The following is a 22,909-nucleotide window of genomic DNA, read 5'->3' as shown; positions in this document are numbered from 1 at the left end:
TTTGCAAACTTTCCTTTGTAGAGATTTTTTAGATTTTATTTGATGCTTTCTTTATTCTCTCTCTCTCTCTCTTTGGCATATCTATCGCAGCAGAGGAAAGCATCACTTTTATTTTTTCCCCCGGTGGAAGAAGGGCTAGTCCAGTTTCTCCGCCTGGGATTGGGATTTGACAGCAGCAGAGCATCTTGTTTTCAGCATTTTTAATACATTCCGGGGTTTTTTTTATCTTATTTTATTTTTTATTTTTTTGGCTTGGACTTTCTAAGAGTAGCAGTTTCGAGCAGACCCCGGTTTTGTGTTTGTCTGTGTAGCTACATGATGGCTACTTTACCAGGAACAGTGCCTCGGATGGTGCGCCCTGCGCCAGGCCAGAACTACCCCCGAACCGGCTTCCCCCTGGAAGGTAAGAAAAATGACCAAACGTGTAAAACATCTGAACTCGAGCTGATAAAGATCGTCGGCTGTTCGCTCTGTCAGCTTCCACCGTGGTAGTGACACAGAGCACAGTTTGTTATCGGCGGCATGCTGGGAAGAAAAAGATGGGTGGACAAATACGAGCCTCCAGTCAGTGCTGATGAAAGTTAACCCGAAGTCATGGTCAACGGTACTCCAGCCTCATGTTCCTGCGTTGAGTCACTCTGAAGTGTGTGTTTTGTATGACACTATATTTCTTCTATATTGAATCTATTTTCAAACGTATTATCTTTCTTGCTAATGTTGTTTATGGTGGATGAAATATTTGTTATAATGACAAATGCATCCGTTTTTCTTTTGTTTTATTTTTTCACTTCCATTAAAATAAAAAATATTCTAAATTTACTATTAAATGTAGTTTCTTTTTAATTTAAGCTACTTTATTGTATTTTTTTTTAGCATTTTTAGTGCTCTAACTTTTATGGCTGCACACACACGTACACACACAAACACACACACGCAAAGCAATCTAATTGGTAATTTATTTATTTATTTTAACTGCGATGCCCAGCACACTCAAGTCGTCTGAACATATGGCGGGGGAAAGGGAGGGAGGAAACAAAAAAGGAGATCATTTTGTATTTGCATGCATTTATGGAAACAGTTTTCCCCTTACAACCAGTTCGTGCTCAAGTGCTCTGGACTGAAATGTACAAAAACCACGTAGCTCGCAAGTTACTCGAGCTCCGGGATTTGTTCAAGTATATGGCTGCTGGAAATGGCAATAATACACACAGCAAAGAGATGGCTCAAAGGATCACATCAATATTTGTACAGCATGACTAGGAATAATCAAGGTGAGAAGTGTCACCCTCTTTAGTGTCTCTTGAATGTGAAATTGGATCCTGAAGTGGCCTTGCAAGCATCCTGTCAGCCAGACTGAGGCTGGACGAATTTGGCACGATGCTTTCTTGAAAATGTATAATATGATAATGTGTGTAAACTACGTCCCATTAAAAGTCAGGAACATGACAAATATGCAGCTGTTTGACTATAGTAAAATTTTAGCCTGGTGTACTCTGAAGAGAGCAAAAGCTCCACAGGAAACGTGATGTGTAGTTTGTGTTGTTTGTGTTGTTTGTTGAGACTTTTATTGTTTATTGTTGTGGCGCAGTATCCACGCCTCTGGGCCAGGGTAGGGTGAACCAGCTTGGCGGAGTGTTCATCAACGGGAGGCCCCTGCCAAATCACATCCGACACAAGATAGTGGAGATGGCCCACCACGGCATCCGACCTTGCGTAATCTCGCGACAACTGCGAGTTTCTCACGGTTGTGTCTCCAAGATCCTCTGCCGGTACCAAGAGACCGGCTCGATCCGTCCCGGGGCCATAGGAGGCAGCAAGCCCAGGGTGAGTGGGGGTCCACGGTCCAGGAAATGGGTCACAGTAGCAAGAGGATGGGAGAGAGGGTGGGGAGGGGTGGGGAGGTGGAGTGGCAAAAAGCGCATGACACCTGAGTGAACTCAAACCTGATGTTTGTGTTGTTATTGTAGATGAAGTGCAATATTATAATAATAATTTTCTCAAGGTGGGTAACACACCTGCAACATTTTTATAGGGTTCATGAAGATCTAAAATAAATACAAATATTAATTTTAAAATGACACAAAATAAAAGCTAAAAGAAAAAAATTGAGAAGCAAACATTTATTTTTTTATAATGATATAATTATATAATACTGATTAACCACAATATATTTGTGGTGTATTTCATACCTTTTTCTTTTCTTATATTTGGTTATTAGCTTTATAAAATTGTGAATAGGGTGACGTAAAAATGTCTCACTGATTAGCCAGTTTTCTGTTTCTTTGCCTGCATAAGCCTATATCCCGACTAAAAAATAATCCTACATTTTAAAATTATTAATAATATAATTTAGAGTTATTTAGCATAATTTAGAGTTTCGTTTTAGATTTCGTTCGTATTATCTTTTCGTTGATCTTTCGTGGACTAAAACAAAAATATCTTCACATCTCGGTTAAAACTGAAATTCCTTCTTTTCCCCTCGTTTGTCTTCCCCCTCTCCTTTTTACACCTTTTCAAACCTAAAGCAGGTGGCAACGCCTGACGTGGAGAAGCGGATCGAAGAGTACAAGAGAGAAAACCCGGGCATGTTCAGCTGGGAGATCCGGGATAAGCTGCTGAAGGACGGGGTGTGCGACAGAAGCACAGTTCCTTCAGGTGAGGCTTCATCTGGTAAGCTGCACTTTTTTTCCCTACTACCAGCGAACACTGCAGCATCACTTCTGAATGAACATCACTTTGAATCCCACGTTTTAAGCTTCAGTTACTGATAATAAAGGGCGCACCTTCAGCTGTTTGACCCAGAAAAAAACTCATCCCGTTGAAATGTGGCTTCAGTGCTCCATAGTAAATTCCCATCATTGTATTACAGTGTAATTTTACTTACCTTTAATACAGAAAAACACTTTTAAAATATTTTCCTAGCGCTTCTGCTGCTTCATGTAAAACTTTTTTTTATTTTATTTTATTTTTTTTTTTTTTGCTGTGCTATTTTTGTGTGGTATAGCCTTCTAAAAATGTATGATAGGATTACTATGGTTCTTTTATGGGTTTTAGGGCTAATCACCCGTTTACCTTTTTGTTGCCATTAGTGAGCTCCATCAGCCGCGTTTTGAGGGCCCGATTTGGCAAAAAAGATGACGAGGATGACTGTGATAAGAAGGATGAAGATGGAGAAAAGAAAACAAAGCATAGCATCGATGGCATCCTCGGTGATAAATGTAAGTTAACAGCAGAAAATATATGGCCCTTTTGTATATGTCTGAAATAAGAAATTATTATTATTTATATTATTTAGAGTAAATTTCAACCTTGTAATCAGGAAGCAAGTGTTTTAAATAGACTTCCTACTTCACGTCCTCTTGGGAAATTGTCCCACACCCGAGCTGCAGCTAAACGGAGTGAATTTATTCCTGCTTTTAACTCCGAGCCAGCAGTTGTTCATTCACTCAATTATTTATGAGAGCCTTGGCAGAAGGTATTTAACTGCAGAAAATTAATTTGTGTAGCAAATTCCTCCTCATTCATTCACTCATTTAACGACCTCTAAACGACAGCTGACAGTTGACCCATTTCACAATCGATGTCAGTTCACCGACATTTCACCACTTGTCAGTTAAAGTGGAAATCAGTGTTCATATTATTATTTGCTCTGATGCTGCTAGGAGGGGAAATAAAGCGATGCAGGTATTTGCTGTCAGCGCCTTCCGTATTTATGAGGCACTTCGAAGGATTTTGGGTATATCCTGTTATATAGGATACGTTCGTTTTTGTAGCTTGTTTTATGTATATTAATTATGAAATTGTTAGACCATGGAATCATGGGGAAATTTCTTTTAATTTCAGGTATTTTTTTAACATGATCTTCTGATTTTATCATATTTTATTTTTTGCTATTATTTCTTTACGCTTGGCTATGAAAGCGGGAGAAATGCACAGTGTCTGAATCAAACGTCTGAAAGGGTTTAAATAGATTTTTTTTTTATCACAAAAGAAAAAGAAAAAAAGGGACGGCCAAGAAGAATTTTTCAAACTTGAAGATGAACTTTACGAGCAAAAAAAGCCCTCCCCTCTATTGATGCGGTTTATAAAGTGAAGGGTCCGATGTACAAAAGCAAATCCTGGAAAGCAGGGCAGCGAAAAGGAGAGTATGGGTCCGTCCATTCTTATTCAAAAACCTGGTTTAAAAAAAGAGAGAGGGAGAGAGAGCGAAAACTTTGGACAAAGGGCAAGAAGAGACATAAAAGGAGATGAATTATTCAGTACGCCCCGCTGGTAGATAGTTTTGTAATTTTATATAATGGTCCGTTGGAGAAGAATCAAGTGATAGCGTGAAAACGGTCTCTTTTTCTTTCACACCACGCGCTAATGTTAGGGAAAAAAACAACCTTTTTCTTGCAAAAATGTCCAATGTTCATATAGATGAGCCGCAAAACGTGCAGTCTCAAAATGACCATAGTAATAATTTTTATTATCATTACAACGATAAAAAAAAATGCGCACAACTGATGCACACGTTTTGCATTTTGAAGTTCTTACCTGCAAAATCCTCGCGTAATTATTGACTATTTACTTTTTTCTTTTTTCTTTTTTTGATGGTGCACAATATAGACATAATTCTCCTGCTTCTATTTTTTCTCCTTACCGCTGCTCGTGTTTTAAATTGGGGTTGATTTACGTTGCTATAAAAAGAGACGCACCCTCTGCGTAATGCAGTTTAGACTACCAGCAACCGGATGGCATTTAATAATGTTAATACTTATTAGAGTAAGCACTGGAAACGATGGTTGCTGAATAGGTGGCTGTGTTCGTGCCGGGTGTAATAGCTCGCAGGCATGGTAAGAAATGTATTTATCCCCAATCAGCCCCTCACTCTCCGAGTTTGAAGCACAGCCCTTATGTGGAGAGGGGTTTTAAAGCAGATTAAATAGAGCCTTTTATTTCTTTTCACTTTCATCTCAGAGCGGAGCTCACAGTGGCTCGCCCTGGGCACAAAATTCATGAGATTTTTTTTTTATTCGTTTACTTATCCAGATTTTAAGACTTTATTTATTTATCTATTTGTTTATTAGGTCTGCGCATTTGATTTTCTCAGAGGTTACATCACGGATTTATCCCAGCTTTAATCTAGCTTTATTAAACGTGTATTTAAAGTCCTAACCACATGACAATAATGTAGATTTTATTTGCTGCATGAAGACAGCTGTTTGTTTGTTTTCATAAGGTTGTAGTTGAAAATAAACCAATCAAACCTCAGCGCATAACCGCCGGAAAAGTCTCGCTTTTAGGGCCTTTTGTCGTTGATAACTGTTTGGAGTGGTGATCCTGGTCCATCCCACAATTTGTGCAGAAACAAATTTCCAGTCCAAGGTGCGCACTTCAGTTGTCACGCACGGCTATTAAAATCAGTCCCAGGGTTTTAATTGCGCGCAAGAAGGTGCTTAAAGACCGCTGTGCGCAAACGTGGGTATCGTTATGTTTTGCGCCACCCCGGTGAGAATCAGAAGGCGAATCAGCTGCCTGGCGTCAATCTGCCACACTGATGCATCCAAACTGACCGTTAGATGCGCTGCAGACACGCGATGGACATTTCAGCAAATCGCAGGATTACCTGAGGTCCTCGGTGTAATTAAACAGATGTCAGAAGGGATTATTTCAAGGCAGTGGGGAGGGAAAGTGACAGAGCAGAGGAGAGGTGTGAGGAAGCCAGACCAGCCCAAACAGCCAGGTGGGACTGGGAAAGAGGAGGCTCTAACTGTTACTATAGATCCATATTCAGTGAAATACAATTTGGAATCCAGTGAATGTAAGTCGCATACTGCATTCCTTCAAAAGTATGTGGATCGTATTGTCTCTTTTCCTTTTCAGCTTCAGTTATAAGTCGGCATGTTTCATTAATTACGACGGAAACATGTTTTCTTCAGGTTTACCCCTCAATGCCAGGTACCCTGCATGTGATCTGCTACAGAAACAAACAAACAACAAGGGGAAAAATAGTTTCTGCCTGCATGGTGATGAAAATGTGAAAAGCTGCCCTCTCTGCGCTTTCCACATCACAAACGCACGTGTGTGCGCGCGCGCACAGGGAAGCGCGCCCTCGTGCACGCACACCCAGTCTCTAAGTGTATGGTAATATAATGTAGCTATATTTCGGGTCTAAAGCCGTGCTGAATGAGAAGGACAGGGGAATGAAGCGAGAGACCACTTCAAACAAATCCATCTGGAACAGTGTGTGAGAGAGATTCAGTGAAAGTATGGGGAAGTTATTTAGCTATTAATAACGTTTTTTCCTCAGGCATTGAGAGTGACTCCATCTGCACTTTCTCGCAGCTATTTGGCTGGGTGGAAATTGAGGGAGACCCAAATGTTGGGGAGAGATAACATACCCATCATAGCCCAGACCCTGCGCTGTGCTTCACTGCATTAAACTCGGATTAACCTCCCCTGTCCCCGCAGCCACTCAAGCCACATTTCACTGGAATTTACATCGGTAGGCCTACATCTCTTATAAAGGGGGCAGGAGCTGAAAGACATGACATCGTCGATATTATTATTAGTAGTAGTAGTAGTATCATCATCATCATCATCATCATTATTCTTATTATTTTTATTTTTATTTCCAGTACAAAAATAAAAGTAATGATATTTCAATTTCATTTTTCCATTTTTAGCTTAATAAAAGAAAAGGTAAGAAAGCAAATATCATAAAGAGTAATTATTTTGACAATAATTAACACACGCTGTATAAGTTTTATTTGGTAATTTTAACATTTCTTTAGAAAATATACATTGTGAATTGTTTTTAAGATGTCCGGACACCCGGACACCTCTGGGTTTTTTGTTGTTGTTGTTGTTGTTGTTTTGTTTGTTTTTTACACAAAAAGAAAATTTAAAAATACACATAAGTACCTTTCTAACCTTTCTTTCGAGACTGCAGTAGTCCAAATAGTGGTAGGTTAACAGGTTTCAGTGACTGTTTATAAACTATAATAATAATAATAATAATAATAATAATAATAATAATAATAATAATATCGACACCTTAGATAGATGAACGATGAGCACATTTAGCCCATAGCTTGGTCATGATGTAAATCCATTATTGTTAACGACGTCTCGCCGTCATTTTGTCATTAGTGTGACAAATTTCCATTTCGGTATCAGCAATGTGCTAAAATTGTAGATTTAGAAATTAAAATTAACAGCGTACAAAAAAAGAGAAACATTTCCGCATTTCCGTCACTATTTCAATGCACTCCCCACCCCTCCCTTCTTTAAAAAAAATCAGCCTTTTTTCCTTCAAAGATTATGGTGTAATTTGTTATTTAATGACATATCGCGAGACTTGATGACAAGCGCTACAAACACTGTTACAAATTGGTCTATTGGTTCCAGCGAGGTAACGTGAGCAAACCGTGCAACATAATAACAGCAAACTGCGCTGCGTATGAGCGGATATTTGAGCGCTGCATCATTTTTTTTTTTTTAGGGGAGTTCAGTTTAAGCTTGTAGGCCTACCAAACCGGCGAGACATTTCGGTGTCAGGAGCTTTAAGTGTCCAAAGCATTAGGCTGCAAATAAGAAAAAAAAAATCGAGTAGGCTTAAATTCATTCTCTGCTGACATTTGACTTTGATCACATGAGAAATATTCATGGAAGCACAAACACTAGCTCTGTCACCATTATCCAAGCTGACAGTGATACCTCTCAAGGCTGTCTATTAATTAAAGTGGCGCTTACCATGTGGGACGACTTCCTATCTGGGTACAAAAATGGTTTTTCCATCTCTTGTGGGGCTCTTGAAAAGGGGCAATCTTTCCTCTCCAGCTTCTTGTGGGAAATTTAAAAGTGTACAGAGGAAGACATGGGGATTTCTAGCTCATTTATAAAGACGAGTTTATAATCCTTTCCTGCTTAATAACTTAAAAGGATTCAATTTCTCCCCTCATTTATGGGGTTATGATCACACATTGTTAGGCGCAGATAGCAGCATTTCAAGGTTAACATTTCCTGCTCGAAAATATCAGAATATAAGCTGTAAGCCCATAGGTGCCCTTTGTTTAGCCCGCAATTTCCCCCGCAAATGCTGATAGGCCCATTTTAGATGTTGTTACTATTAATGTGATAACAACGAGGAAGCCGAGGAAGACCAATTCGATAAGATGCCTCTATGCCACAGAGCATTTTTTTAAATGATATGATATTTAATTATAGCATATAATTTCACCATCGAGAATTAAATTCAGTAGGCTTACGCTGACTCTGAGGATTGAATGTCTGGTTGGGGGTCTCGAGCCATACGAGACAAATTAAAGAGGAAGCGTTGTCCTCCAGGTATCCTGTCACAACAGTAGGGTGCTTCAGCGCGTCTCTCATTTCTGTCTGTGTTTTATTCCGCCAATTTTCACTATGGGGCTCCGAGAACCTGCGCAGTGCCCGCGGGGCTCTGGTCCAAAATAAATAGAGTCTCAATTTTTCATCATCTCTTTTTGCTCAAGTTTGCCTTCTTTCTCTTCCTCTCTCTTGTCCTCATTTCCTCCCCCCCCCCCCCCCCTTCTCTCTGTCTCTCTACCACGTGCATCACACGGTCACGTCAACAGGTGGAGGTGTTTAAAAACTCCGAGGAAGAATTTCCATTCTTTCGTACAGCTCCGGGGTTTCTTTTTGATGCACTTGACTTCCTTTTTTGATTGTGGTTTAATAATTTTTCTTAGCTCGAACGGATGCAGGTTTAGAGCCGGTTTTAAACAACTGTCGTCGTTTTAAAATGTCAATTTGCCCGAACTTTATATAATAATAATGCAGGAGTGATGGATTTCATGACATTTGAGGCGCTTTAGGGTTACATTGTGGTATTTTCACGGAAGCAACTGCAAAAAGCGCACTTTTTAAAAATTACCCGTTTAGAATGTGACAAATTTCACCGACTTATTATTATTATTATTATTATTATTATTATTATTATTATTATTATTATTATTATTACTACATTGAAAGTATCGTTGCTGTCAGCAGCAGCCCGCCTGACATCGCCTCAAAAACATTTACATTTCCACTTTAGGGGCTTGACGTATTCTCCAAATTGCCAGCGCTTTGTTAGCATTAATGTTTAATTGGCTGGAAGAAGATGAATGAGGCTGACAGGAATCAGCTGTCCGCAGAGTCCCCTGTGAGTCTGACTCGGAAATCATAACCTGACCAGCTTTTCCTCCTCTGAAACCAGCTCGTTGAACTTGTCACATCTAATTAGGGTGTTAAAACGCACCGAGAGCATCGGTGGGAAACAGTAGGTGGTTGGTCCGGGGCAGCCAATAAGGCCTTTTTGGGTCAGATGGTGGGAGGGGGAGGAGGGGTGGGCAGCGTGGTTGGATGGGGATGTTGCTGAATTGGACCGCTGCGGGCTTTTATTTCTAAGCAGCACCCCCTTTTTTCCGCTATTACTTCAATTATGGCCATCCAGCGGGCTAAACAGGCCAGCGTGCATGGACTCTAGCCTTGTTTTAATTAGGTATGAAATTAATTAGAGCAGACATCTATTAAAGACTTTTAAGTTTGGCTAATTTTTTTTCGACAGAGTTTAAAGGTATAACAGTGGATTAATGGCTTACACCCAAAATTACATTTTATTGCATCCCATAATTTCTGTGCTGGCTGTCTAACAGGTGTCAGGCAAATTTAGAGATACTGAAAGTTAATTAATATTTTTTTGATGGAGTTATATGCGCTGTTTGTAGAAACACGGACGTGCATTTAAAGCTTAAAGCGGAGTTTCTCATTTCTTTAAAAAAAAAAAAGTAGCACAATTTTTGCTCTTTCAAGAGCGCACACACATATACTCTTTACATATAACATTTTATCTTATTGTGTTGTTGGAGCTGACTGGAATGGAAAAATGCAATTGTCTTCCATCTCCATTCTAAGAGACTGCATTTTCTTTCTTTTTTTAAAAAGAATCTTTTTTTTCTTGTATTGGTTAAAAGCTCTGTGATGTCTGACAGCCTACTCTCACCATTGTTAAATGAACAGCCACTAGAAAAGGAAGAGAGAAAGAAGAGGGAGGAGAAAAGGCCCGTCTGTTATTTTCTGTCTTGAGACTTGCTGCATAGGCTATTCAGCCAAGTTGATGAACTCCTCCAAAAAGTTTATTAAGGGGGTGAAAACAATAAGAACTAAAGCCTTTGGGTGCCTGGGCAGACAGTTTATAAACTAGCTGCTATTGTGCCTCAAAGGCAGATGCATGAATACTTTTGAATAGGGGCCTTCAAACTGACACGATCAGGCTGGACAGCAGCAGTTTTAAAGGGAGACAGGGTGCTTCTGCTGCAGCTCAGATCTCTGCCTTTTTTTTGCATTAATGTACATCTGCAAAGGAAGGGAGGAGGAGGAGGAGCTGGGCACTGTCTGTCATAGCCAATGGTTTTCTCTGTGTCTTTGTATAATATGTGTGTGGGGGTTGTTGTTTTTTTAAGAACACACACACACACACACACACACACACACACACACACACACACACACACACATATATATATATATATATATATATATATATATATGGAAATACTATTAACATATTCTTAGATTCCCTGAATCCAATTGCAATAGAAACAAAAGTATATTACAAAGCATATCATCTGTATTTATGTTCAAACAGTACGTTTTTTCTTTTAGTACTAATGCTGTATTTTTTGGGCAGAAAATGCATAAACTGAGACAATTTCAGACAAAAAGCTTCTGACCAACAATGCACCGCAAAAAAAGGGGCACAAAAACACAAGGCAGAAATCTGTTCAGTGCCTTAGCAGGCTGACGTGGATTCACCGTTGATATATTTTTTTTTTGAATGGGGCACAGTGGTTACGCACACTCAAGAAGATACATTATTCCCTTCCTTTTCAGTAAACAATAGACTGTCACTCTTTATCCTTCTTCCCTCCTCTGTCCCTCCCTCCTCAGCTTTCTCTTTTAGCCCTCTTAGTCTCTGGCTCTGTGCCTCACAACATCAGAGGGAGTCCAGTGATTTGTGACCCCAGCAACCCACACTTAATCTCGCTAAAGAGGGGGAGCATCCAGTTTACAGCTTGGCGGGCCCCAAATAGACCAAGCCTGCTCTGGCAGGTGTCAACATTAGCAAACAATTGGTCCCCAGTCCCATGCCCCATACCCCAGTGCAACACTGAACCTAAACTATTTGGGGCTCTCTGAAAGGAGCCACATAATAGGGAATGTGGAGGGGAGGAGAGGAGGGGGAGGACAAGGGGGAGATTACACTCTCAGACAGCTATTAGCAGGGATGAGGCTTTTCTAAACAAACAAAAAAAAGAAGAAGAAGAAGATCAATACTGTGTTAGTTTACCAAGTGGAGTCATCTTTGTGGCTTTGGAGTATTTATTTTCTGCTCCATTGTTTTTCTCGACTTCTCAAACGTCTGTGGGCCATATTGGCAATCCAATTAAGTTTGGCAGGGGGTCCCTAGGAGGCCTATTTCTTCTCGTGGGCAGTTGTGTGTTTGCAGTGGGCAGCTCATTCAGAGATTTGGTGTTGTAATGAATCCTGAATGGTGAGTATTACCTTCCATAGTGGACAATGACTGGGCTGTCCAGAGGGGAAACAACACTCAGGGATGACAGAGCTGTGTTTAGCCCTGTGGGATTGCAGTCCCTCTACTTCATTAGACAGGAGTGTCTTTGCGAGGAGAGCAGAGGAAATGGGAAGGGAATGAGTTGACATGTGGACTGCTGCTAGTGTTGAGTGGGTATGTGTCCTGACAAGAAGGCCAATGTTTTTTTTATAAAGGCTATTTATTTATCTTTCAGTGCTGATTCGTAGCCATGCCACAAGGAGAGACAAGTGTTCTCAGCAGGGGAGATTCGTTTCAAAGGTTTTAATGGGAAAACCTATTGTATTTGTTATGGGAGAGAAATCTCATTTAATTGCTTTGAGATGTGCTGTTGGTGTCTTTCCACCTGGCCTCCAGAAGAAGAAGAAAAAGAAAGAAAAAGAATAAAAACACTGGTTGGTGCAGTTGTTTTTTCTACACATCGCTGGAGTAGCTGGTGTCATTTCAGTACCATAAACAAGGGTAGTGAACAGTAAAGTCACCGTGAGCGTTAATGGCATCTGGACATCACGCCACTTACAGGACAAAAAAAAGCTCCAAACGTCACAAACAAACACTGATGTTATTGTAAATTTCTCCTGCAGGTAAAAAAAATGTGTTTTTGTTTTGTCTTGGCAGGGTGACTGCCAAAGGAGACAGATAGTTTATTGTCATTCCAGCTCTAGGCACTACATAATTAACCATGTAATTTCATAAATTGTAGTCAGTTTGCTTAATAAGTTATCTACCAGACAACATAAATGTTGTAACTGGCTCACGGATAATGTCGCTAAATGACAAAGGCCTTTGAAATCGTGGAAGTTTCACCGGTAATTGTGCATTATACTTACGCAGGAAATATCAGTCAGCAGATGAAATGCTTCGCTTAGAGTTTGAGCCATTTTAAAAACGAAACTGTTGCCGTTTCCTTTGTGTTAGCTTTTCAAGCCTGAGAAAGCCGTTTTCTGCGGCGTTTTTACACGTGTTAGACACACACTACAATTATAGTGACATTTTTATAGCTTTACCTTTATTTTGCCCATTGTGTTTTAGAAATATTTATTATAAGGATTGAATATAATTTAAAAAGCTTAAAAAAAATCATGTTGTCGCAGCATTTGAATTTTATGTTAGGCCACTTTTCTGTGAGGAACCCAGAACAAAAAACTCTGTTGTCCGCTTGAATTTTCTGCCTGTCTGAAGTAGAAATTTTAAGATGAACGGTGCAATAATAAGCAGGACCTTTGGCAGAAATAGATCTTTGTCTGGGTGATTAAGCCATTGTCATTGTGCTAAACAATGAAGGATCGCAAACATGAGTGTTCAGTACATCAGGACATCTCGGACTTTATTATGTCCATGTAAAATTGTGCACTGGATGAGCAGGTCGGAGCCACATAATTTACTGAAAGAAATCTAGTTTCCTCCAATTCACCTTGCCAGCTAAGGTTGTCAAACTCTGACAGCTGGCACGGATCGGGGACAGTGTTTCGCATTATGGCCATCCACTGGTTACCATGGAGCTGCATTAGAAAAGACAAAAAGCATTTCTGGCTAATTTTATTACAATGCAGGAATAGCCCACATAATGTGCAACAGTAATTATGTTTAGCACAGTGCACCCGCGCTCTCCCTCAGTGATGAATGAGAAGCATTGACCATGGTCTGCTAGTTTAAAAATCGCCATTAGCCTATGCTACTTAGGGCCAGAACATTTCACATTTTATGCTCTTGATGTGCTTCGCCACTGAAATATTCATTTGTTTTAATTGTGCATGTTTTTTTCATAACCACAAAGACAATAAGCATGTTCCCTAAGTGTTGCAAATCAGAAATGTGTTTTTTTTTCCCTACTAAGTTAAACTGTGAAAGCAGTTGTCCAAACAGTGGGGTGGAGCTCCTGTCCTAGCCGTCAAAATAACAACTTCAAATGTTGTCCCCTATTTTCAACTAATGGGCTTATTTCTGCATCGTCAGTCATTCTCTCCTTGGGGAATATGTAGTCTCAGTATAAAAAGCTTTTCTACTGTGCACATTACAACCCCTCAATATGGCGGGCTCTCGGAAATTAATGCCAAGCACTGTAATGCTTTACTGTGGCCAGAGAATAAGCTCTCTACAGGAAATATTCATTAAGTTCTTGTATATAAAGGAGCTCTTTGGTAACGGTTTGTTTATTTGCAGCCTGCTAAATGTTAGTGGAGAACAGCACGACTGCCTTTTTAATAATATATTCTCCAAGGTTTTTGGATCAAACAGCTTTTTATTAGTTTTCACTCTAAAATAATATTTCAATTCTACATCAGCAGCCAGACAGGCATTATAAAGAAATGTAGATGTTCCTGTGGCAATTTAACAACTTTTATTTTCTTTTTGAAATATTCTTTGAGCTTTTGTTAAAGTTTCCATCTTCCTCTCTTTCACCAACTCTTCTTTCCTTCCTGATGTCCTCTGTGCCACACAAACTTTTCCGCAATATTTGCTCCCCATCCTTGTCCAGAAAATTAGGAAACTTCCCTTGGGCGCATAAAAATGTCCGCTGTGCATTCCTATACTGTGCCCAGTAATCTCTCTTTGGCTTTGTTGAGAAAATGATTTGTTCCTCCAGGAGACCTTGGCTCATAGCCCTGAGACGTAACTGTTTGATTTCGTGCGAAGTTTTTTTTTTTTTTTTTCGAGCTTTTTGCTGGGGGAACGGGGCTCTGGCTCTAGTGCCATTTGGCTGAGACCCCCATGGGCTCCTCTTTTTTTATGTTCTTGTGCTCTCGTTTAATTTCATTACTTTTGCTGTGACCTCAATTAGTAAAGACTTGAGATCAGGCGGTGACATTCTGCTCGACAGAAAATAAAATCTGGTGCAAAGCTCAGTTTTAGTGGGCTAGGGAGAGGTGGCAGGAGCCCGGGTTCACATTTTGTCTGCTTAAAGTCTTTAAGGGTCCACGTGGCTCTGTAATCTGACTTTGTTCCTTAAAAGTGACACAGGAGGAAAAATAATGAAAATTTTGAAAATAAGCAAATGCATTTGGATGTGTGAATAAGGAAAACTTACTACTCACAGTGTTTAAAGCACATTTTCCCCAAATAATTACCCATTAAAAGGGTTACTAAAGAAGAAATTATCTGTTATAAGACTTTCCTGTTGTGGAAACAGAATGTCTTAAAGTCATAAGCAAACATTTATATTGTAGCTAATATCCAAGTTTTAGTCAGCAGTATATTAAAGAAAAAGAATCCCACCCTTCAAGCCCTTCACGCTTTCACACTCAGGCAGCGCAGAGGCATGGGGAGTCAATATGTCAGCGTTTATGGATGCCCTGCAGAGCTGCACAAGGCTGTCAGGCCCCTATTCATGCTCTAATGGCCCCCTGAGGAGCTCGTCTCTCCGGGCTGAAAAGGCCGTGAGGCCCAGTGGACGCCCTGTTGTTGAAGGTGAGCATGCGCTCTCATGGACGCGCTGCGCCTTCATCCATATGACAAGAGCCATAAAAGAGCAGCGCTCTCGCTGCTTCTCCCTCTCTGTCTCCTCTGCTTTCTCTTTTGCCCCCTCCCCCCCTCCCCCCCCCCCTCTGCCCACCTCTAAAAGAGAGAAGGGGGCTAATTGTTTGTTGTGGGAGCCAAAGATTATAGAGCCTCCATCTTTCTTCCTCCTTTGCCTTTTTCTCCTCTTCTTTTTTTCAAGCGCCTCCTAAAGAGCGCGATTCTGTCAGAGAGACAAGAGGAAAAAGTTTGGGAATTTTCCTGAGGAATGCCAACGTAAGAGAGCCTAAATCTCCTGACAGTGACAGGAGGAGATTTTGCGCTTGGCAGCAACAACGGGACAGTCTTCGGGTTCACTTGAAGTTTTTATAAAGTAATAGATAACTTTATGGAACGTTATAGACCTTAGAGCTCTGTTTCCGGTCTCACTTTGCTATCTTACCACTTGAAATAGATTTTGGGGCAAGTGCCAATGGGCCTCAGCCACTTGCTACAAACTAGTAATCAGTATGATATGCATGAGACAAAACAGAAACCGCTGATATCTGTCCATAAAGGTGATCTAAGAATGATTTTATTTTAGATATCTGGTGGATTTTCATGTCCTTATGTATACTTACACATCTTATCCAGATTCAATTTTACCTAAATGTCAAAATACTGCCCAGAGAAGGTCCTTGTCAACAAGGAGAAAAGTGATAACGCTTTCTGGCCTATTACCAGACGACCAAGTGAGCAGTTAACCTGGTTTTGCCACACATGCAGCCTTTTGATAAATTATTTGGTGTGTTGATCTGACTATTTTATTACCATACAAACGAGTAAACTCGAGCTGTTCCGAGGTTATGCGTTGCTTTCAGAGTTTTGAATTTGTTTTTCACATGCGGGGAGATAACTACAGGGGGAATAAAAGATTATTCATAGAGCGTCTGTCTATAAACCATTCTGGTTATCGCTGTCGTCTATCTTGTATTCACACGAGGTTCCTATCTCAGATACATCCTGCAGCAAATGCCTTGAATCATATGCCTCCTTTAACTTGGCAACCCCTTTAGGATGAACAGGCAAGTGCATTAAGCAGAGATGCCGCACCATTTTCCAAAAAATGCAAATTGGGAAGTTGTTAGTTATTTGATGTTGCTGCACGATCCACCCCCCGCCCCCGAAACATCCCTCCACTCCAGTGTTGGTGGTTGAATCGCATGCAGTCCTGAGGACAGGCAGGGCTGTTTATATGCAGGCCTGGAGCAGCAAAGACAGCACAGAGACAGATGCATGTCAGAGATAGCAGATCCCATCTCAGGCAGATGCCTCTTATCACAGGCCTGTTTGCATAATTAGGCCTTTTGATATTCACCCCCTCTGACTGACAAAAAGTATAATTGCGGTATCAAGTACGACAAAAGGTAGGCACAAAATAAACAAGTCAACATAAATAGGGAGAAAAGATGTGGTGTTATTTTTGTCCTGTGGGAAAAAAGAGGGAGGAAAAAACACCATTTTTAACTAAATCTGCTGTCAGTCACAGTCAACTGGTGTGACTCGGTGCTCACAGGCTGGTCCTGTGAATGCCTGCAAAACAGAGAGCGTGAGGCCTGATTGTAATTATGCTGGAACTAATATGCTTTTCAAAATGAGCCATTATGAGCTAATGCTGCACTGCCAAAGCCCTGTCTGTTTTTGTCCCTCTGTCTTGGATAGTTTGCAAAGGTATGGCTGATATTGAGGCCATGGGTTATGATATCAGAGACAGCCTGACTAGGATGAGTGCCACTTTACTTGATGCTAATACTGCTGACAGGTGAGATAGGGGATAAAGCACCTGCACTGCTGCAAAACCATGATTTTTTTTCCTTTTTTTATGATTTTGAAAGTAAAGTTTTAATCTGCTGGTAAAATGGTCTTTTGTTTTTGCATTGTAATTCCTTCCCCAAAGTATTATTTTATTTATATATTTTACTTCTACATAAAAGCTCTAAAATAGTTTTATTTATCAGTCCCGAGCTATCTTTTTCTTGTGCTTTTTAGCACCAACTAAACGTATCAGATGCACAAATTTGGCCAGGATTTTTAAATGCCGGGCGGGCGTGAAGTTTATTGGTAGGATGACGTATCGTAAACCTGTAACCCCGCAGATCATGTGGTTAATTGTGCGGATTGATTGGACAGCTGTCCGTTTAATCAGGATTACTTCAGTGTCTCGGGGGTAAAGGTGGAGGACCGGAGGAGTCCGAGGGTTTGGAGGGAGAATGCGAGGAGCCCTGGAGGAGTAGGTGGGGAGGGGGTCGACATTAGGACGAGTTTTGAGGAAACGGGGTGATGAGGATCCCATCTGCCTGTGTTCTGTCTGCAAGGTCAGCAGAGGAGCATCAAGCAAGAGAGCAGGTTTTAAACCTCACAGTAACCTTAAAACTATTAACTAGCAGCTCGAGTCCTTCAAGACCAAGAGGAATGTGCTATCTAAAAGGTCTGCTCAGAATTAAAGCATCGCTGACGCAAAGTCACGCTGAGGTGAAAGGATGTGGTTCTTCACATCTGTAAGCTTCACGTGTACTATAGACCCCACCCCCACCCATCACCACCCATCACTTATTTCACTATACCAACAATAGTTCGTATAATAAAAGCAAAACTCTACAAAGCAACAAACCCACATTAAAACCTTAACGAAAAATTGCTAAATACTAAATATAATAAATATGTTTGTTCTAAATAGACCTCCTATTGAATGATATAGACATGGATGTGAAACATCTCAAGAAAAAAAATACAAATATGTGTTTTTTGATGGCTTTTCAAAATAAATACATCTTAAATAAATCTTAAAAATATCATAAATAAAATCTGATTAATTTTCCCAGTTGGTAAAATACTAACTGCAAAACAGAATAATAGAAATAGGTGTATATAAAATGTATGCAGCTGATCTGCACAGTAGTAAGGATGTGTTTACTTGTATCACTGACTTTTTGCCTTCTTAAACTTATCAGATCAGTCATATTTTGGGACTGTAACTTGTAATATTGTAGATCAGTGTTGTATTATCTTCAAGTCGGTCCTTAAACCCGTCTGTGCAATAACCATCTCGTTTAACCAGTGCTAATTTGAATCTTTATCAGGTATTTACTTTGACAAAGCAGAGTGCAAACCTGATTAATTCCTGTTTATTATGGGGCACAATTTTAAATCAATGTTGAGGGAAAATCTCAGAGGGCCCCTGGAGGAGAGTACACGACACTAATCGTGCCCACTGGATGCCACATAATTAGATTCTAATTGCACAATAAGCAATGAGACAAGGCATGAGTGGTTTATCAATATCCCACGAACATTTGAATGGAAATTACAGCAGTCGTATTATATAAAGGTCTAATCAGAATGTACCTTTTTTGTGCCGAACAGACCATTAAGGAATTGACCTTGACAGCCCTGCAGGGATTTTGTTCAGTCGTATTTTGTCTTTGTCTGTTCACCTTGGCAAATAAGTGAGGAGAAAAAGGAGACATGAAATTTTGATTTTAAAGTGTTTTGTATCGAAGACAGCTGAAGACGTGGCTGTTTTCTCTGTATGTACTTGTGTGTGCGTGCATGCGTGCTTGTGTTTAACTGGCATATATTCAGACCACGTTTTAATTCCTCCGCTCTTTGGATAGACTTGTCCTTTATTACAACTCCGCTGCAATCAGCGGCGGGCTCTCTCTCACCCAAATATAGTCAGCATATAGATGAGTTTCACATCCAACCCCGTTCCCAGTTGGCTCCATACAGCGTGTGCCGTGTTCCATTTTTCCTTACTCATTACAGGCAGGGCCGCTGACCTCGTGCTTCTGGTTCATGTACGAGAGCAGATGTGTTGGCTCTGCGGGGCTTAATGACGAGCAGAAGTACAAGCTATTGTCTGCTGAGGTGCTTAGGCGTCATTTGCCTGCTAATGGGTGCTAAATGTGACAAAGATTGCCACATCAGCTTAGCGACAAAATAAAGTCAGTGAAAAAAAAACCCCACCTCGAACAAAGGGGAGGACAAGAAAATCGGTTGAGGAGGAGAAGACTTTGGTGTCTTTTTCCGAACCCCTTGAGAATGTGTCGGCTGTGGCCCCGGCGTCTCCCTGTAGGACACAGAGGTGACTTTGGAAAGTGATCCGCAGACCGCTGGGCTGGTCTCAAGTGTCGTCATGGCAAGTTATTGCCCAAATGGATGTACGCATCCTCATGAAAACCAACAAAGGGATATGTGGTGTATGTACATATTCAACTTTGTATGTTCAAGGGTGTTCTGCAGCGGAGTGAGCTTGTGCTTCAAGAATCAATCTTTATTAAAAAGGATAAGACTGAAGAATTGATTTAATGAATGCGGCCTCATGTCCTGCGGACACATGTAATCCGCAGAGAATCATTGAGCATGAGCTCAGGGGGACAAAAAATGTTCGTAGAAGACTCATAGAGTGGCCTGTAATGATAGTCTCCATATAATCCCATAATTCCTTGTTTAATTAAACTCTGGAGCTGGCCTTGAGACTCCGCCAGCTCTGTTGCTCTTTTGTTCTCACAGTTGTTATTTGGAGGCCAGGTCTGAGTATTCTTTTGTCCACTTATGTTGAAAGATTTGACTAGAGTGAGCTACGAGCGGAGATTGGAGCTGTAAAACAACAAATCAGTCGCAGGCGAGACACTCAGGTGAGCAGCATAGTTTTTTATTCGAGCTGAATGGCAAAGGGCCTCTGTCAGAGGCGGAAATCTCTTCATGCACCCTCTTCTTCAGTATCTCTCTTTATTTTCCCTCTCCCACACTTTCTGGACTGTGCGTGATGCAATCCAACTAGGCCTGGAGCAACACTGGCACATCACGCAGCCTTGTCAATGTCTCAATGAGGAAATTATGAAAATATGAATTTTATGACATGAAATGAAAAGGGCCATGTAGTTTGAATAGACATGCAGAGGAGGTGAAAATGATGCAATTTTCTAAATTCAGTTATAATGGTAATGTGCAATGGTAATGCATATTTGCTGTCAAAAATTTCCCTGTCGGCCTGGATTGTACGGCTTTGTGCTGTATCTATATTCCTCGAGCAAAAATTCAGCTTAGTTGAATGCCTAAAAAGTAATGTAAAATGTGTTCTAATTCATTTAATGACAGCAGATGGAAACACATGGGACTGAATGGTTTTGGTGTGATATTGTGTTCTATTTTATACGTTTTGGCTGCACTGTGTATGAGCAGTGTGCCCTGGGCCAATGACAGAGAAAAGCAGGGTGAGGAGCAGCAAGGTGGCCTGTGCAGATTAACCCCTCTACCCACCAACACCCCACTCCCCCTCAGCTCTCTGCATTCACAGCCTCTGGGGCCCCTCTCAGAGGCAGGATTGTATATCAGGGGCTCTTCTATATTAAATAAATATCCACAGATTAAGATAATATTCTCCCAGTTGTATACTGAGAGAAAAGTAGCTGTCATTTGAATCCACTGTGTTGCCAGTCCCCCACTCTTGAGACTACAAAAGAGGCTCTTTTAGAATCCATTTAATGCTGAGTTTATGATAAGTTTCAACCCATATTTGCGGCTATTTTCCCCCCTCACTAGTCAGTATATTCACATAAAAGGCTTCTTAGCTTGTTTTCATTTAGTGGCCCTCTGTCCTTTCCTTTTCCCCTCAGGTAACCGGACAGATGATGGTTCAGATGTCGATTCTGAGCCCGACTTGCCTCTTAAAAGGAAGCAGAGGCGCAGCCGCACCACTTTCACCGCCGAGCAGCTGGAAGAGCTGGAGAAGGCTTTCGAAAGGACGCATTATCCTGACATCTACACCAGAGAGGAGCTGGCTCAGAGGACGAAACTTACAGAGGCCAGAGTACAGGTTAGACAAGCAGTGCCAGTACTCGGACTGATAAGCATGCACACTGTGATGTAGTCAGACTGCATGAAAACGCATTTCCGCTGGTGCTCGGCTGTGAAGTTTGGATCATTTTGAGACCCCTTTGTCTGAGACATCAGTACACAGCAAACATCGCTTTCCAGTTAACTCTGAGAACATGCAGCAAACCTTGTTACACTGTGTTTAGTAAAAAAAAAAAAAAAATGAAGGAGTTCCAGTGATTTTTGATGCTGCAAACATCCACCTATGAAATCTTAAAGGTTAATTTACATGAAAAATTAGCAGCACAGTGCTCAGTAGTTTATTTGTAATTTAGGTACATTACTCCTTTAAGAAGCGCATGTGTAATTGAGGTTTAGCTATGCTTTGTGCAAAAAACCCATCAGTGCTGAAAATCACTGAGGCCTAGCTCATACAGAAGACTTAAGGGATTCTGTGTTGCATAAATGCTAACATCTAACTAAAGCAACAACTAAAGATACTGCAAAGAGCAATATCTTTTTCCCAAAACCTAACATTTGCCTTCTTTTACCCATGGTACTGGTGTACACATCCATCAGGGCTATATTGCCCCTTTTTGTCATACTTCACTGTTGCATGTAAGGAAGCTTGCTGTCTACCATTATCTTTCATGTTCAAGTACTTTGACAGAGATACTCCCCTCCTTCGCACCTCAGATCCGGGGACCTGTCCTACAGCCTGAGTGCCCTGCAGTTGTATGTAAGCTTGAAGAAAGATATGTACAGTAGAGTTATAGCAGCAGCTGTTCTACCAAAGACTGAGGGAGAGAGAAAAAAAGGGAGAGGAGAGAAAGGGAATGCATTCCTGATGGATTTCTCATTTCGGCCTTTGGCCAGGATCTCATCCCATCACTTTCAAGCTCGCCGCTGCTTGTAAAACCCACCACATATCACACAGGGCTCTTCAGCCTCTCTGGGGACCCTATGCTCCGACAACAACATTAATCAATCAACTGCTAGTAAAAAAGAAAAAGGGTCTGGGGCACCCCTCTCCTCTTACCACAGTCATTCACACTACCCTAACCCCTCCAACTCCTCACTGCATGCTAACTGTGCATCACACTCCAAACATGCAATTGGGTAACTGATTCCACACATGTCTTTGTCCATCTTGAAACCCCCCAACAAGGATGTCCAATATGTCTGAGTGTGTAATGCCTCACTCAGGGAAAGAGAAATGTATCTCACCGCTGTTACAAGGCAATATATTTGAGGGGGGTTTCTTTTAAAAGTGTAAGAAGCGAGTCAAGACAAGATAGTTATTTTATTGATTTAAAAATAGCATTCAATTTTGCATTTTGATCGGACAAATATAGCCACACAAACTAAGCAAACCTTATGACAGAGGTGATATAAGTATATACATCTTTGTAGTGCACTTCAAAGTCATCAGGGAGCGTGGTCCCTCTTTGGGTTTAAAAGAAAAATTCAAGCGTGACTTAATGTGTATCTCATGTAAACATGAGAGCAGGAGAAAAAGAACATGAAGCGACTGCTGCCTCTCTGCTGTTAGATAATAGACTTAAATGATGTCATGTGAAAACCTGAGGAATTTGAGACATGGCTATAATTTGTTAATGCTGTTTTGCTCGTAATCTAATTCTTTAAGGCTTTGAAAGTCTCAAAAGGTCAACTTAAACTTAATTTTCTGAGAAGGTTACAAAGAAAGGGACTCTGGTAGCCAAAATATATTAATGCCCAAAGTTGCCCTACAGTGTGACGAGCATGTTTCAAGGATTGTGGTTCTAAGAATTTTCTGATAGTTTTATCTCTGTGTTTCCCCAAATATATCTCGGGGTTTGTTCTTAATGACTACTGGAGATGCCACATAAACATTTCAGTATTTAAACAGTGAGAGAGAATAGAAGCTAAATATGAAAGGATGTTGTTTAAATGTAAATTTGCCAGCTTGTGCATGTGAGTGCTATTTGTATCACTTGG

General features: G+C 40.7%; 1 protein-coding gene across 3 annotated transcripts in view; it reads left to right on the top strand.

The window, feature by feature from the left end:
- Window positions 1-279: 279 nt before the first annotated feature.
- The window catches only part of pax7a (paired box 7a), a 40,664-nt gene continuing 18,034 nt past the window's right edge, over window positions 280-22,909 (top strand). Inside the window, exons 1-5 of one of the 3 annotated variants that reach the window (XM_085354310.1) lie at window positions 280-401; window positions 1,584-1,826; window positions 2,519-2,655; window positions 3,090-3,218; window positions 20,731-20,930. In XM_085354310.1, the coding sequence (XP_085210436.1) occupies window positions 316-401; window positions 1,584-1,826; window positions 2,519-2,655; window positions 3,090-3,218; window positions 20,731-20,930 (795 nt within the window). In that variant the 5' untranslated portion in view covers window positions 280-315. Of the gene's footprint in view, window positions 404-1,583; window positions 1,827-2,518; window positions 2,671-3,089; window positions 3,219-20,730; window positions 20,931-22,909 lie in introns of all 3 variants that reach the window. The other 2 variants (XM_085354309.1, XM_085354307.1) reach the window with 2 other exon arrangements.

This window comes from Diplotaxodon limnothrissa, linkage group LG5, assembly GCF_057381915.1.
Source record: "Diplotaxodon limnothrissa isolate DT_005_m linkage group LG5, D_limnothrissa_male_GT1.1, whole genome shotgun sequence".
Classification (NCBI taxonomy): domain Eukaryota; kingdom Metazoa; phylum Chordata; class Actinopteri; order Cichliformes; family Cichlidae; genus Diplotaxodon; species Diplotaxodon limnothrissa.
The sequence above is the reverse complement of the archived record's forward strand: the minus strand, read 5'-3'. Positions and strand labels throughout refer to the sequence as shown.